Source organism: Halichoeres trimaculatus, unplaced genomic scaffold (genome assembly GCF_033239565.1).
Source record: "Halichoeres trimaculatus isolate MK-OKI-2021-1 unplaced genomic scaffold, fHalTri1.1 fHalTri1_scaffold_16, whole genome shotgun sequence".
In the NCBI taxonomy this organism is placed as follows: domain Eukaryota; kingdom Metazoa; phylum Chordata; class Actinopteri; order Labriformes; family Labridae; genus Halichoeres; species Halichoeres trimaculatus.
The window spans coordinates 14,558,533-14,573,991 of NW_027437194.1; the positions used below are offsets into that span (position 1 = coordinate 14,558,533).

Sequence of the window (15,459 nt, forward strand, 5' to 3'; positions counted from 1 at the left end):
ATGGCAGTTTGGTCAAAGAGTTTTTAAGTCTGTACTGTCCAGGATAGACTGGGAATTAAAAGAGTCCTTATTCTGCAAAAATTAGTTCACTGACAATCCACAGCAGCCTGATTCTGCTTTCTTAATTCAATGAAATATCCATGTCATAAGTTTTAAATAACAGAACACTGCTTCAAATCTTCATCAAATGGTTGCTCGTTCCCCTGAGCAGAAATCACCCTGTGAGAACTTTTTAAGACTACATTCAAGGTGATGCAAATGTGTTACCATGACTACAAAGTAACCTGCATAAAGTGATCTATTAATTATTTCAAACTCACAGCTCTCATCTTCAGCCTCTTCATATGTAATGATCAGCTGATTTAAAGGAGGGAAATATGCCCTTATAATAAGTTTGCACATATAAAAATATCCCTCCTGGGTTTCATACCAGAACAGGGAAACACCTGTTTAGTCTGGGCGGTGATTGTTTAATTGTAACTCCTTCAAATGGGACACGTGTTAAAGCAGAGTCTAGCCTGGATTTCTGTTGGAGCACTAAAGCTCTGTGTCCAAGGTGGAGACAGCTCATCTCCTCCACTCCATGAGGAGAGGAGGTGGATCTCATTTCATGTGCAGGGAAATAGTGACATCTGGTGGTGAACATATGCACTTACAGCCTGTTCTTCCCTTCAGATCATCCCACACTGGAGCCTCGGCACTTCATAGATGATAGGGTGCTGAACGAGCATCACCAGGACTACATGTTCCTGGACTGCATCAAATTTATTAATGAGGTGGGAAAATCTAACACACTCTAAATCCATCAACATCAACATTGACATTGCTAATTCACTGCTAAACAATTCAGTAACTATGTACTGAGTATATAAACTAAGGTCAAATTCTTTCTCAAACAGCTTTTTGACCAAGTTTATGCATAATTTAAGTCTTTTATAGGGTTTTGTTACACAAAAAGTGGTTCTAGGTTGAATAAACAAACTATTGTAGAATAAAATATGGAACAATTGAAGTAGTGTGAAAAGTATGGCTCAAAATGTCAATCCAAAAGAAATTTTTCTCTCAGTTTTGTTTGTTCTACTAATATTGAGGTTGTGTAACAGGCATCTTCTGGGATTCAGGTCAGTCTTTCCAATTGCACAGCTCCTATTCCAGCAGAATAAGACAAATGTTTCAAGAGAAAGTTTGGCTCATATTGTACAAACTTGCAGATTCTTACGGTCTGTGCTGTAAACATAAAGAAAAACTGTTGCTTTCTCCTTCTTCTCTCAGGGTTTATTGACAGATTGCAAACCAGCTAGAGGCATATTACTGCCACCTACTGGACCAGTGTGGAAAAGGAGTTGATTTAATAGTAGGCAGAAAAAGAAATATAAAACAAAGACTTCTGAAGTACAACTCAATTTATTTAAAAGACTAGAAATAGAATCAAATAGTTTTGAAATCATAATCTGTTATACACAGACACAATAAGAAAAAATAAGCATTTTATTCCACCATGTCACAGCGACTGTCTCATGAAAGATAAATCCTCATGCAAAGCACTCCTCGTGAGACGTGTAGTATTTAAAGGCCAGAACACTTGGAAGAAAAAAGACATTTTTAATCTCAATAAGGCTTTATCTCCTGGTTAAATAAAGGTCAGATTAAAAAATAAAGGTGGGGTAAGTAGTGGCATTTTGCAAATCAGACGTGCTGGATATGAAATAGAGTGTCAACTATATTGTGAATTAGAGTATTTTTTTCTCTCTTTTCTAAGGAGAAATTGACTTAACTGGCTGTGCTTGACAGGTTGATAAGACATCAACCTAAAATACACTCTTGAGAGTCCAAAATTAGTTCCCTGTTTAAATATTTATGCACCAGCTCATCAGTTTACTCCTTTCCAGTTAATAAAGTCACCTCAGCAACAATTCCAGTTAAAAAGCAAAACTCTGAGTGCTGCCCTCCATCGCAGGTTTTCAGACTTTTTTAGACCATGGATCTCTTTCAGATGCAACATTTTTCAAGGACCCAGTCTTTATCGTAACATTAATTAGCATAATATTAATACTATGGAATAATGCACCATGTAGTACTTTGAAACAGCAGAATTGGGCAACATTTATACTTTCCAAGTAATTAATATAAACTTTGAAAAATTGTTGGTTCTGGGGTGATTTTTGTTTTGAGGTTTTTTATTATGATTTAAAAACATGTCACATTCAGAACTGACCTCACAGTACGAAATTAAATTTGGTGGAGTATTGGGAAGAAAATATTTGATTTTATTGGTACAAAAGATTTCAATTTGTTTGACAGATGACTGTGTTTTACCAATTTCTTTAGCTTGTTTCCAGAATCACATTTTTTTAACTCTTCATCCACAAAAACAAGATGACAATGTATATATATTTTTTTTTCTTTTTTTTTTTTTGCCTGGACTAGTTGGTGAAAGAAGTGGAGATTTTTATTTGTTTTTATTCTCAGGTGTTGGTGGAGACCAAAACAGAGCCAAACAGAATGAAATACTGGACCAAAGAATTGATCTATTCAAAAACATTGGACAGGTTGTTTGAATGAATATCATTTTACATGTTACATGTGTACAAAAAGTACCAACTCATGTAGACATTGTCCAGATTTGGTCCAGATTTAGCAGTTGGATTAATTTGGAGCCCAGCTGAATGTGGTTTGGTCCAGGAAAGGGAAGACGGGGGAAGGCAGATGGATTCTGTTGGTGGAGAGCCAGAGCAGGAACTGTTCGCTTTGTTTTTCAGTTTTGGAGGAAAAGGAGGGGAGGGAAGCAGAGGAGGGCGTTGGTGGAGCAGCAACATCCTTTTCCTCCTTCCCACTCAGAGGCACCACCTCCCTCCCTCCTCTCCTTCCTCCTCCTCCTCCTCCTCCCTCTGTATGACCTCGTACTCCTCCTCACGGTCATGAGAGGATGCTGCTGTTGAGTCAAGAAGGAAAAAGGGCCTCAAGGGTCCACCTCCTCATCAACTCCAAGTTTTTAGTCCTTTAAACAAAAGTTTAAAGTCAAAACAATTAATTAACTGCCAAAAATTCATCTGCAGCAGTTCTTCTGAGAAAAACTACTCATTTTCTGGATGGAGCTTCTCAACAAATATCATTTGGTTTGCTGGTTATGTAAAACTTTTAAGTCACAATAGACTGTTGAACATTTTTCCACCTTTAACATCTAAGTATCCAGGAAAAATTAAATCTAGTGGATAAATAATAAAAAGGAAGGGATTTCCAGCCTTTCAAGTTTACTGCTTATCATTTTCCACTGAAAGGGCAAATAGTGTGTTTTTATCAGAATACATAGGTTAGCACTACCTCGAGTTAAATCAACTTCTGCTCTTAATCTTAATATTTCTTTATAAAATAGCTTCCCTCTGTTCCTGTAGGGGTCACTATTCAGCCAGATGATTGGCATCTTGTGCCAAAAATTTCCACAAGCAATTGAAAGAAAGCAGCGAGGAAAGTTAACGGAGCTAAGGCTGCTAATAAACGGAGAGCTGAAACAATGAGCATTTATTCTCTACTGAACCACTAAAACATACACATCTTTGCTCAATTCTGAAAGGAGCTGCATTTTATTTTTTTCATGCGCAGACAGAGACACTTTCACACACTTTGACCGAGTTATGAGTCAAAGATGAGATGCAATATTTTAAAAAGAAAAACAGTTGACTCAATTTAACAGCATGTTGTTTTTCCAGCTTCAATTTAGAATTTCCAATCAGGGATGAGGAATATTGCAAATCATCACAAAACAGGACCAATGGATGTTGATGCAAATTGTATCTTTTTGCCAAAACCCTGCCCTGATAGAAACTTTGGTCAGTCTACACAGACAAAGAGAGAGGGTGATTAGAAGTATTAGCGGCATTATTGAAAAATTAGACATTACTTTTGATCATTTCACAGCAGTGGCACTTTGCAGAGCTTATAAACACCTCCACAGCTTGCTACAAAGGTTCTTCTCTCTGCCTTCTGTTTGTTGCTGCTCTGCCCTCCGTCCCAGCCTCTGCACTGCTAACTTTCCTCACTGACAGGTCAGGAAACACAGACACTGATGTAGGGCTGAACAATTTTGGAAAATAATCGAATTGCGATTTTTTTTTAGACCAATATTGTGATTGCGGTTCAGCATTCAATTTTTTTTTTTTTTTTTTTTTTTGGGAGGGGGGTATCTTCTGCATTGTTCACTTAACACAAGTTTTAAGTCATTTTATTGTATGACTAACCAACAAAAGATACTGTTAGCATTTAAACAAGTCTTTTTTGCATTTCTTAATTGAAAAAGAAAAAGGAACACTGTGAAATTTTACTGACCCCCAGTTATCAGTAAGAGTAACAAACCATACAGAATAAAGTGATCAAGGGGTAAGGCTCTACGATCTACTAGTTGGAGCTTTGTAGCCCACAGGGTTTTTTTTTTTCCAGAAAAAAAACAGCATTTTGACTTTTTCTGGTTTTAAGGGGTAACAAGTACAAGTTACTATATTCCTTCCAGGTCTGTGTACATGAAACTATTTTTTTTTTTTTTAACTGCGGCCTTTGCGATTTGAAAATTGTATTCTATTACATTGCAAGGTTGGTTTAAAATTGATTATTGTTCAGGCCTACACTAATGTCACCTGGTCTCTGAAAGTTTTTCTATCAGTCCTTAAATTCACATCACTTCATGACTCTTTACTGATTTTTCTGGACCAGCACTGTGTGCAGGTTAGAAATCAAAAATAAATGAAAAATAACCAAATTAACCACACTTGATTAATGTCCAAACTTTATTATTGTTACTGCCTGGTTTCCAACTGCCAAAACTTCAAGAGGACACAGATTAACATTATTTAGTTCAGAATCACAGGATGAGCGCACTGACTCTCAACACATGGAAGTCTGAAATGCCATACCCCACTGACCTTATTATTGTTCCCCAGCAACCTCATGCAAAACATTGAAAACACATATATTCTATGACTGTCTACAGGAGATGTTTGTACAGAACACAGGGTTTTCTATCCTGTGAGAAAAAAAAAGTGTTATTTATTCTTTGATGGCTTTCCCTGGTACGATTTCCCTAAAAAATTAGAGCGGTATCTGAAAATTAGTTGCAGCTAACAGGGTCCCATTTATTTACTCTGTATCTATCAACATTAGCTAACAAGGGTTAGGGCTCTTATGTGTCATAGTTTAGGAGATATTCCTCATGCTGGTTAAATCAGGCTGAATGTGGGTTAAAGTGATTATAAAAACATGTTATTTTTCTTCAGTAGATGATACAGAACAAACATGACAACACTCTGGGGCGTTTTTTTCCCTCTCACTCGTTCTGTTCAGTTTTCCTGCAGGCTTGTTTTCCTCTTTTGTTTACTGTTAGCATGCAACACTCGACATGTACGCTGAAGTATTTCCCTCCGTTTCACACACATGTGGTTACTTTAAGTTCTGTTTTTTAATCCACTCACAAGGCTCCAGTGTGCGTGTGTGAGTGTGTACATATGTGTGTGCGCTCGGTTCTAAACATGAGTCACTTCCTTCCCCACATGCTGCTGTGAATCACTCCTTCCTCCAGGGAATACGGGCTGTCTCCACCCCCCTTTCCTCCCCCTCCACGCCCTTCCCCCATGTGTTCTCATGCGAGGCCCTGGAAAGTGTCTGAGGCAGCGTGTGAGGGGGGAGGAACGGGGGACTGGGGGATGGAAAAAGGAGGGGGTTGTTAGATTGATGCCCCGGGGTCTGGGTTTGGGTTCCTCTGCCTCTTGGGAGAAAATGGTGGGAAAACAGTCTGTAGTCCTGGATTCATTCATACATTTATGAATTTATACATTTGTTTTTGTCATCCTGAGCTCTCACCGTGACTCTTTGTCTTTTGTTCTTCTCACTTTTTGTCATCTGTGTTTACGCAAACACACTCACTGCTGATCCAGTACTCATTAATGCTGGAAAACAGTCACTCTTTTGTTCTGCGTGTGTTTTACTACACTGATTGTATAGCTTAAAGCAGAATATCTAGAGTCATAAGACGAGAGTAAGTGACACAAACAAGGATGGCCTGTTTTTTGTAACTGTTTACAGTTTACTCTCTTTCTTTTAGCGTTGTAATTTCTCTCTCTCTAAAAAAAAATCTTGATTACACTAATTTTGGAGTCAAATCTGGGATTCAGACTTGAAAAATAAAAAAAACTGTTCCCACACTTAAGCTGTTGTTCTTAAGCATTTGGTAATATTTGTACTATCTGACAGTCATTTCAAAAATTTCAGGACAGTCTTCCCTGCATGAAATAAAGGTTCCTACCCCTCCTCACCCACAAGTTGAATTTTTACTGAATATTACCTGCTGCATTCACACATTAGCCCTTCGCATACTGCTAGTTCAAGGCAAGATGTTTACTTCCCTGTAATGAGTGTCTCAGAGACTTGATTTTAAGACTAAGCAGTCAAACTCATTTGCCAGCCCCATTAATATAAATTTAGCATTGAAGTTACAGTATGGTTGCTGAAAGTGGCACACTGACGACATACTTGGGTGTTTGAGTGTCTCTCAGCAATACTCTGCATAAATACCAGTTGGCACTACAATTTCTATATTGCCAGTTTTCATGGGATTTCAAGGACTCAATAAATTGTTGTGGTTGCAGGAAATTGCGATTCCATTCAGTGGACCAATTACAGGGCCTGAAGTCTTTGTTGTTTCATTACATTACAATGGTCATACGTTACATTTTTGAGGATGTCCATGTTGGCTTTATCCGAAGATACAGAGCTATGTGGACCTGGGGCGTATGCTACAGCATAGAGTCAATGCAGAGGTATGAATCAGGCTTTTCAGATGAGAGGGATCTCTGTGAGTCAGCAAAGCAGGCAGGACAGAAAAACACTTTCAATGTGAGAAGCTCCCAATATGTGTTTACTGCTCATGATAAACTCATACAAAATAAACTCATCTCGTTTTCTTGTGGAAACATTAATTGGAGGCTGGTGGGAAAAAGTCCTTTGAATGAACATGAAGTTCATCCAGAATTTTTCAGGATCTAGGGATGAAAGGGCCCATGTAATGCAATAACGGTAAAAACAGGAAAGTTCCTCGACAAAACAAACAAATGAAATATGCTAATTCATTCAGCTGCTTCCAAGTTACAACTAGAAAAGCACTCAGAGAGCGCAGACATTAGCCAAGCATATTGTCATTGTCACTCAACACTTTAGTCCTACTTTAATGTTATACTCCTTTTCAGCAGACTGTCTGCTACAATTTGGTGTTAGTTGCAGGTTTGTTCGATAATTTTTTACCTGACAGTGTTGAAAATTATGATGACCCAATACATATTTCATAATCCAGATCTTAGTATCCAGAATATTGGCAGGATCTGGATCGTACTTTTACATCTGACAGAAATTATCGTGACCTTGTCTTGCATTGTTCTGCAAAGCAATCCGACCATTTATTGTGGAGTTATATGCACATATGGTGAAAACGGCCCTATCTCACAATGATAAAGAATCCTTTAAAAATAAAACCTGGATCCAGACGGTGATCCAGATCATCCCCAAAATTTAATCTTCTTCCTTATCCCATTTTGAACATTTCCTGAGAATTTCATCCAGATCCATTTGTTACTTTTTGAGTAATGTTGTTCACAGACAAACAGACAAACTCTCCTTAAAACATAACCTTCTTGGTGAAGGTAATAATGCAGCGACAGTGTAACAAAACTCTGCTGTGTCTTTGTCTTTTTACTGGGAACAGAACTCTGCAACAGCGCATTCATGTCCCAGTGTGTGATTTCACATTGCACTACAACTTTGTTGAGGCACAAGAGGCTCGGTGTAAACACACAGCAGGAGCTCTATGTACACACAAATGGACATTCACACTCAGAGCTGTTCTGCCCTGCTGGCCACAGCGCTTACACATTACCCCCATCCTCTACGGCTCTGTTACTGCTTCCAGTGGCAGATCAGAGGCCCAGTGACTTCGCTCTACCACTCCTCCTCTTATGTGCTACCCATAGCAGCCAAGCAGACCTCTAAATGAATTAAGATGCATCTCTAAGCTCATCTTTTTTGATGATCGAAACCTGCAGTTCTGCTGCGGCATAAACTTGCCTGTACATGGATGCTGTACAAATGTTGGTGACACAGCCCCATCCACACATGCATACAACGTTTGTTTGTTCTCACAGCTTTGTAAAGACACCTTTATTAACAGGCATTAGATGTTTTTTAGTAGTGTTTTATTACAAAGTTATACCACCAACCACCGGTCTGGCACGTATTCACCTACATTTTCAGGGACATTTGTAGACCTGTGTACTTATGTTCTTTTTGGAACATGGCCATAAAAATGCAGATGTTTTTACACACTTAAAAAAAGGAAACTTGCAGGGTCACAAACTCATAACAAAATAAATCAGCTTCTTTTGAGCATCTGACATCAAATGTTTCAGAGCAGCAGTTTAGGGACAGAGGGCTGATACACAGCTAAATTCACATTAAAGATTTTGCTCTACATTGAGCGTGTGGGAGCTGCAGAGTTGGAGAAAATTCCTGTAGATTATTATTTTTTGTCAAAATGAGTCACCACTTTCTTTACAGATCTCTAAATCAAAACTTATATCGTATTGTCAACTAAGAAAGTAGCTCTTTAAGTCTCACCTCAGGTTTTAGGATGAATCAAACAGTAGTCAGCTCAGTCTGTTCCAGTAAAACACTCACTAACTAACGGTACTCTTCTGTATTATCACCTCTGCCGTGGTGCCTGAACATGCACTGCCTCTATTCTAAAAATGAAGCTAGCGTTGGATATAAAAGGTTCAACATTTGTTTCCTGACTGAGGAAAAAGTTTTCAGTCAGTTTAAAATTAGTCATTTACTAGAGATTCTGCTGGTGACCTATTTTCAGGGCTTGAACCCCCCTTACTGTGAATGAGCTCACTATTTTCCAAAAACTCACAGTTTTGCAGAAATATATGGCTTTTCTTCCACGAATATGGGTCATCGTTGGATTCCTTTCTCAATGACTCAACTCAGGCTGACCAAAACTTCATCAGTAAAGAGACTCCAAACAACAGAAACCAATTTTCCAGACTGCAAAGAGACTGAGTGATACTTGGACTAATCACAGCTTTCCATTTAAAGTCATGCAGACTTTATATTTTAATCTTTAACCTGAGTAGATCTTCTTTTTATACACGTTAGTTGCCATTTGAAGTAGGGTCATGATGAAGCATCATGCTGTGACTCAAAGAGAAACTCTTTTTTTTTGTTTGTGTGTTAACTCTGCATGGTTACTAAAGCTGTGATGTTCCCAAAATGGCATATTCTTCTTAGGACGAAAGGAAGAGAAAGGAGAAATGTAAGAGCTGTTTCAGGTCAAGACAAAAGTTAGTTGTTGTTTTTTCAAGTTTATATTGGGGCTTTTTGCCTTTGTTTTGATGGGGCACCTTGAGAGAGACAGGAAGTTTGGAACAAAAAGTGAAATGACATGCACCAAATCCCACCAGATTCTATGAATCTATTCTATGAGTGTGATGAAGACTGTAGCCTCCTCCGTTCACTGGACACACACTCTCTCAAGTTAGTTAAACCAGAGCCTCACAAACATTAATCTGAAAAGAAATGATCCACCTTAGTAGGGATCATTTAATGTTGTCAGACAGTGAGAATAATCTGTCACTGACAACAATAAGACCGATCTGTGGATGTACTTTAAGCATGCCTCCAACAAGGTATTGGCGAGTCCACTCCACACTCATTTCCACATTACAAAGCAAGCCCAATCACATTGTTTTTTGACCTGTTAGATCTTTGATCCCTACATTTTTGAATTTGTGCCTAGAAATTTAGTGCTTTGGCTGTTTTTTGGGGGGGATGGTAACCATGTTTGATAATTTGACTTAAGCTGTATTCACATACCTGCAAAAGAACCCAAATCTAATGTGTGAAAACAAATAGCTGATGTTTTTTTACATGCATTTGCTTGGCATTTGCCCTGTCAGCCTTTCGGTAAAATTTCTTTTTGAGGGCAGTTTGACCTGATGTGATTCTGAAAAAATGAACCGCAAGCAGGCAGAGATGATAACATATTAATCATGTCCTCATTTTTAAGATGAGAACAATAATGTGTGCTTATATCATGGCCTTGATTCAGTCACTCATATTTCAAGAGTAAACACTCCAAACTGAGGGACGTGTGGACGTGTCAAGCAAAACTTTAAGGTACCAAAAAAGTCTGGATGCAACAGCTAAAACAATCAAAACTTTGAAAATGAAAAAATGCAAGTATGCAGCATCTTTTTAATTTGGCTGTTGTGTTTTTTGTGCAGTCTTTAGGCGTAACAAATAATGCCACTTCCAGCACTGTGAGGTTATGCTTCCCAGTTGAGGTCTGCAGTTGGACCCCTCTTGAAAGTTCAGAGACTGAGCTCTTGGAAATTGTGCATGTGTGATTGGAGCTTTAATCAACAAACTGTACAATCCAGATCCATTTATGTTGTTTGTATAGAGTTTTCCTGATTTTAAATTTTGACGATGAACTGGAGTTTAATAACGAAGAGTTACGCTAAGTCTCTTCATTCCACTTTAACCTCATCTGTGTTGTTTCTCTCCCCCGTAGATGAAGACGGGTCCGTTTGCCGAGCACTCCAACCAGCTGTGGAACATCAGCGCTGTTCCTTCCTGGTCCAAAGTCAACCAGGGTCTGATCAGAATGTACAAGGCTGAGGTACGCCTGGTTTTATTCTCTCTCTGTGTCACTGATCAGTCCAAGTCTTCAGTCATTAATCAGTCTGATGGAAAGACTGGTGAAGCCTGTTGAGATTTAAAGAATCTGTGTAGTGTCGGTACTCTGAATATGCAGTTTGTTGTCCTCAAACTAAAAATTGAGGTTGTAGAATGACAGGGTGAATTTCCACTGTTGTATTAGTGGAATCAGTCACTGCCATATTAACTGACTAGGAACTGTATGTGTCTCTCTGGTGGATCGGTTCAGGCTTTAGCAGCACAGGACCAAAGTAATAGCAATTTAAAAAATGTATCATTGTCTACCTCTGCTGGGGACCAACATCTTACATTTAGATTAATAGATTGAAGAAATGTCTGATCATTTGTGTCACCTTAATGTGGTTAAGGCTATCTTCAGAGATCCCTTATTCAGCTTCACAATGTGTAATCATTGCATCATAGAGGATTCCCTCTAGTCTTGGCTGTACCATGGATTTCACGCTTAAATGTTAACATTTATGAATTTTGCATGCTCTTTCACTGAAAGAATATGGCAGCCATGGTAAACACTACATCTGCTTCATATCAACATGTTAGCGGTATCACTGTGAGCGTGTTTGCAAGCTGATGTCAGCACTTGGCTCCAAATCTGAGGCAATAGAGCTTCATATGGTTGATGATGGGGCTGTAGATTTAAGCTTGGTAAATTCACATATATGAGTATTTATACATGTGTGCCAGTGCGACTGTTGCTCTGCAGTTATACCTCCAAAACACTAGCTAGCGTTGGAGTTTTAATCCCAGTGTTTCAGTTCGTTGCATTTCCTCTTATGGTGCTCGAAGGCGACATATTTCCTACCCACTAAAACTGAAATTTAAATTCTGGTGTGAAAGGTCAAATAGCAGTCCCAATTGAGAACTGTGTATTTTACATGGTTAAAAAACCAGAATCACAGAGTTTATGGGTTAACAATGTCAAATTGGTTTGCTGAGTTTGGTCAATGTCACCTGTGCTAGCACCACCATGCTTTGGTCCGCACCGCAGTCTAAACTCCACGTCACTGCATTGCTCAGGTTGAATGTAGATAAAACAGTTTTATCAGACACAGTCTACATAAAACGTAATATCTGCTATAGCTCAATATACTGACTAACCACTCTGCACTGCTCATGAGTTTATCTTTAAAATTCTTAAGATACTGAAAAAGTTTGTTTTTAGTTTGGTTTGTATCAGTACGGCGCGCATTTTGTGGTGTTTCCACTGACTAATCCCAGAGCAGATCCCCAAATTTACCCAAACACCTCACTCTTTGGTACCCTTCTGTTGGGGTGCCAGATATGCCAATCCAATCCCGGAAGGTGGAGCTACATCACTTAAGTCTGTTCATTGGTCAAAACAATCCTCACCTACCATTGGACAGCAGCTGTATTACTCCTGAAACAAAGCTTGATTGCGCTTTGTAACAAAGAGGCACATGCCACTCAGAGAGAAGACGAATTGCTGGATGTCTTCCATTATTGCTCTTTGTTTACTGTGTTGTGTTTTTTATTCTTTGTTTGATTTTTTAGCAGGGTACTCTGTGTCACGCTGCCATGCCGTCATGCTTTTTATGTAACAGACACTGCTATCGGCATCCAGTTTACATGCCGCCTACCAAGAGGGGGCACAGTTGGCTGTGGAAACACAAACAGAATCAGGCTTTATCGATCCAACTGTACTGATTGGAGCCAGACTGCTTGGTGAAAACAGAGCTTTATTCAACTACATTTTTTGCATCTCCTTCTTTTTTCCCCACACCTGTGGTTGCCGCTTAGGAAATTATTTTATACATCATTCTCCATTACTTTGTTTTAATTTTCCCAATGCAGAAGCACAAAAATTACTTTAAGCGTTACCTTGGGCACTTCCCATTCATTTTTGTCAACAAGTGAAGTCAGCAGACAGCTAGTTACCCACGAGCATCCTACAAAGTATCTTCTTGGTTTTACTTTTCTACAGCCTTCATGGTGTCCTTGGCAAAAGTTTAGTTTAACTTATTATTTTAGGCTTATCCAGCTACAATATAGGGCTTTTTGTGGCGATGAAGCGTAAAATATAATTTGTACTTCAAAGCTATCTGAATGCAAAATTTTTAGACACATTTAATTTTATTATTATGATTTGAAATCTATATTCATTTCTATTTAATTGCTTGTGCCCACTTTGCATTCTCCTGCCTGCTGACGCTGTTTCTGTCAAGGTTCTGGGATTTTTGGGGTGCATGTTTGGCTCAGCATGCACCCCACATAGAGACACAGCTTTAGGCCCCGTTGAAGGTTCGACTCTCAGCCCTCAACACTTTGATGCATGTCTATACTTGCACCCTTCTTCCCATGTTACCCGTCTCTCTGCAGCTGTCTTTTCTGATAGAGGCGAAAAAAAAGCCTCAAAATGTGACTCTTCCAAAAAGTTTCTTTAGATTTACCCTCAGAAACTCAGACTTAAAAGCTGATGACCCAGACCCGCTCTTTGATGAGGTCCTTTTAATCCTGAGATGTCATACTTTTGTTACTTAGTAACAGTTACAACTCGTCTCCATTCCAAACAAAGAAATCTCTGGTCGTACTTTTCGCCATTGTTGCTCCATGCAAAATATTTTCTGCAACTAAGCAACCAGCTGCAGCGTGGACAACCTGATTCCTGTTTACAGCTGTAAGTAATGCCCTCAGCTCAGTCGCAGTTATGCGATACACATTTTTAGGCAGGCATTTATGAACCAAGTTATCAAAATCATTTCTTGAAAAGCACTAAAACACTTGGCAGTTTTTGTATCCTATCAATGCGTAAGGGGTAAAAGTCCTCCTCTGAGCAGAAGAATAACTCCAACATTCTATTTTTCCAAGTTTGTGATTAAGGACCAAAAGGACCAAGGACATTTTTCAGTTTCACTTAAAAACATATTTTTCTCAGTCTGAACTGGATTATTTTGGCTCAAGACTCATCCGTACATTGAGCTATTCCTTCTTGTCTCACAGCTGCTGCCACGGTTGTATTTTCCTGCTGTAGACTTTTTCCACTCAAAGTAAAAGCTCTTAAACACCTTGTCAGAATGTCATGTAAAAGGATTTACCAAAACTTGTACGTACGTGCGTAATTGTCATATTCTAACAGAAACTGTTTTCTTGTTTACATAAGTTTAAAGAAATCAGTTTGCCGCCGAGATCCGACTGCGACTGGGCTCTTTAGAGCAAACAGAGCGGCAGAGGAGAGAGGCAGGAAAGGGTTAAGAGAGGAATCGAGAGAATGGAATTGTGTGTGTGTGTGCGTGTGTGTGTGTTTGCTTTGGTGTGTGTGTGTGTGTGTGTGTGTGTGTGTGTGTGTGTGTGTGTGTGTGTGTGTGTGTGTGTGTGTGTGTGTGGGCGGTTGGGGGTGGGGTTGGGGGGATGTCTAAGCCCGTTCTCCCCGCCTGCATGCCCACATCCTGTGTTTTCCAGAGCAGCCTGTGAGTCTTCCCAAAGAGCTGAGGGGCCAAGCTGTCTGCCTCCCCCCTCCTCCCTCCTCTCCCTCCTCTCTCTCTCCTCCCCCCTCCCTCTGCCGTTCCCTTCATTAAATTCACCCCTCCCTCTGTCCCGACCTTCCTCCGAGCCTGGAGCAACCATCAGCAGACTTGCATTCCTCTTTCCCTTTTCCTGGCCCCACACACAGTTTCAGGCAGAGAGTCGTACGAGATGGAGAAACAGCAAAATCCAACGTTTTCTCTCTAAGAGCAGGAGGCTGTTCAGATGCCTTTGAGTCTGTTTTCAGGCAAAAAAGTGTGAAGTGTCACAGACTGCAAGGAACAATGGAAAACACAACGGTCTGTTTGATTGAGTGGAAAGAACCAAACTTAAAGTGGGTATAAAAGTCTATACACCACTGTAAAACGAGACCACGATAAGTCATTTCAGAACTTTTTCTGCCTCCATGTGACCTATAACCCGTGCAACTCAACTGAAAACCAAACTAAAATTTCAAAAAACTAAACCAACATGGTTTCCTAAGTGTGCACACCTTTTTATAACTTGGGTTCAGAATGAACCAATCACATTCAAACTCATGTGGAACAGTAGTCAGTCCACACCTGCCATCATTTAAAGTGCCTCTGGTTAACCCCAAACAAAGTTCAGCTCACAGCAAAAGCTATGGTCTCATGATCTGCAGAGAGCTTCCAAAGCACCAGAGGGATCTTGCTGTTCAAAAGTATCGGTCAGAATAAGGGTGCGGATTTCCATTAGATATACCATAGAACACAGTGAAGACAGTTATCAAATGGAAAAAATATGGCACGGCATCAGTGACAATACCAAGAAGTGGACGTCCCTCCAACATTGATGAAAAGACAAGAGAAGGAAACTGGTCAGGGAGGCTGCTGAGAGGCCTACAGCAGCATTAAAGGAGTTGCAGGAATTTCTGGAAGCAAGTACTGGCTGTGTAGTACATGTGACAACAATCTCCTGTGTTCTTCATATGTCTGGGCTCTGGGGTAGGGTGGCAAGATGGGAAGAAGCCTTTTCTGACCAAGAAAAACATCCCAGCTTGGCTACATTGTGCAAAAACGTGTGTTGTGATAAAATCAAGGTTGAACTTTTTTGGACATATTTCCAAAAAGTGATCCTGCACATCATCAAAAGGAACAGTACACCCACAGTTAAGCATGGTGGTGGTGTACAGCATCATGCTCTGGGGCTGTTTTTCCATAGTTAGAAGTGGGGCCTTAGTCAAGG

The 15,459-nt window shown here is 39.7% G+C and overlaps 1 protein-coding gene across 1 annotated transcript in view; it reads left to right on the forward strand.

The window, feature by feature from the left end:
• Positions 1 to 15,459, forward strand: part of ptpa (protein phosphatase 2 phosphatase activator) — a 28,695-nt gene that overhangs the window by 6,138 nt on the left and 7,098 nt on the right. The window contains exons 8-9 of the mRNA XM_074689723.1: positions 676 to 776; positions 10,610 to 10,717. Coding sequence (XP_074545824.1) covers positions 676 to 776; positions 10,610 to 10,717 — 209 coding nt within the window. The remainder of the gene's footprint in view (positions 1 to 675; positions 777 to 10,609; positions 10,718 to 15,459) is intronic.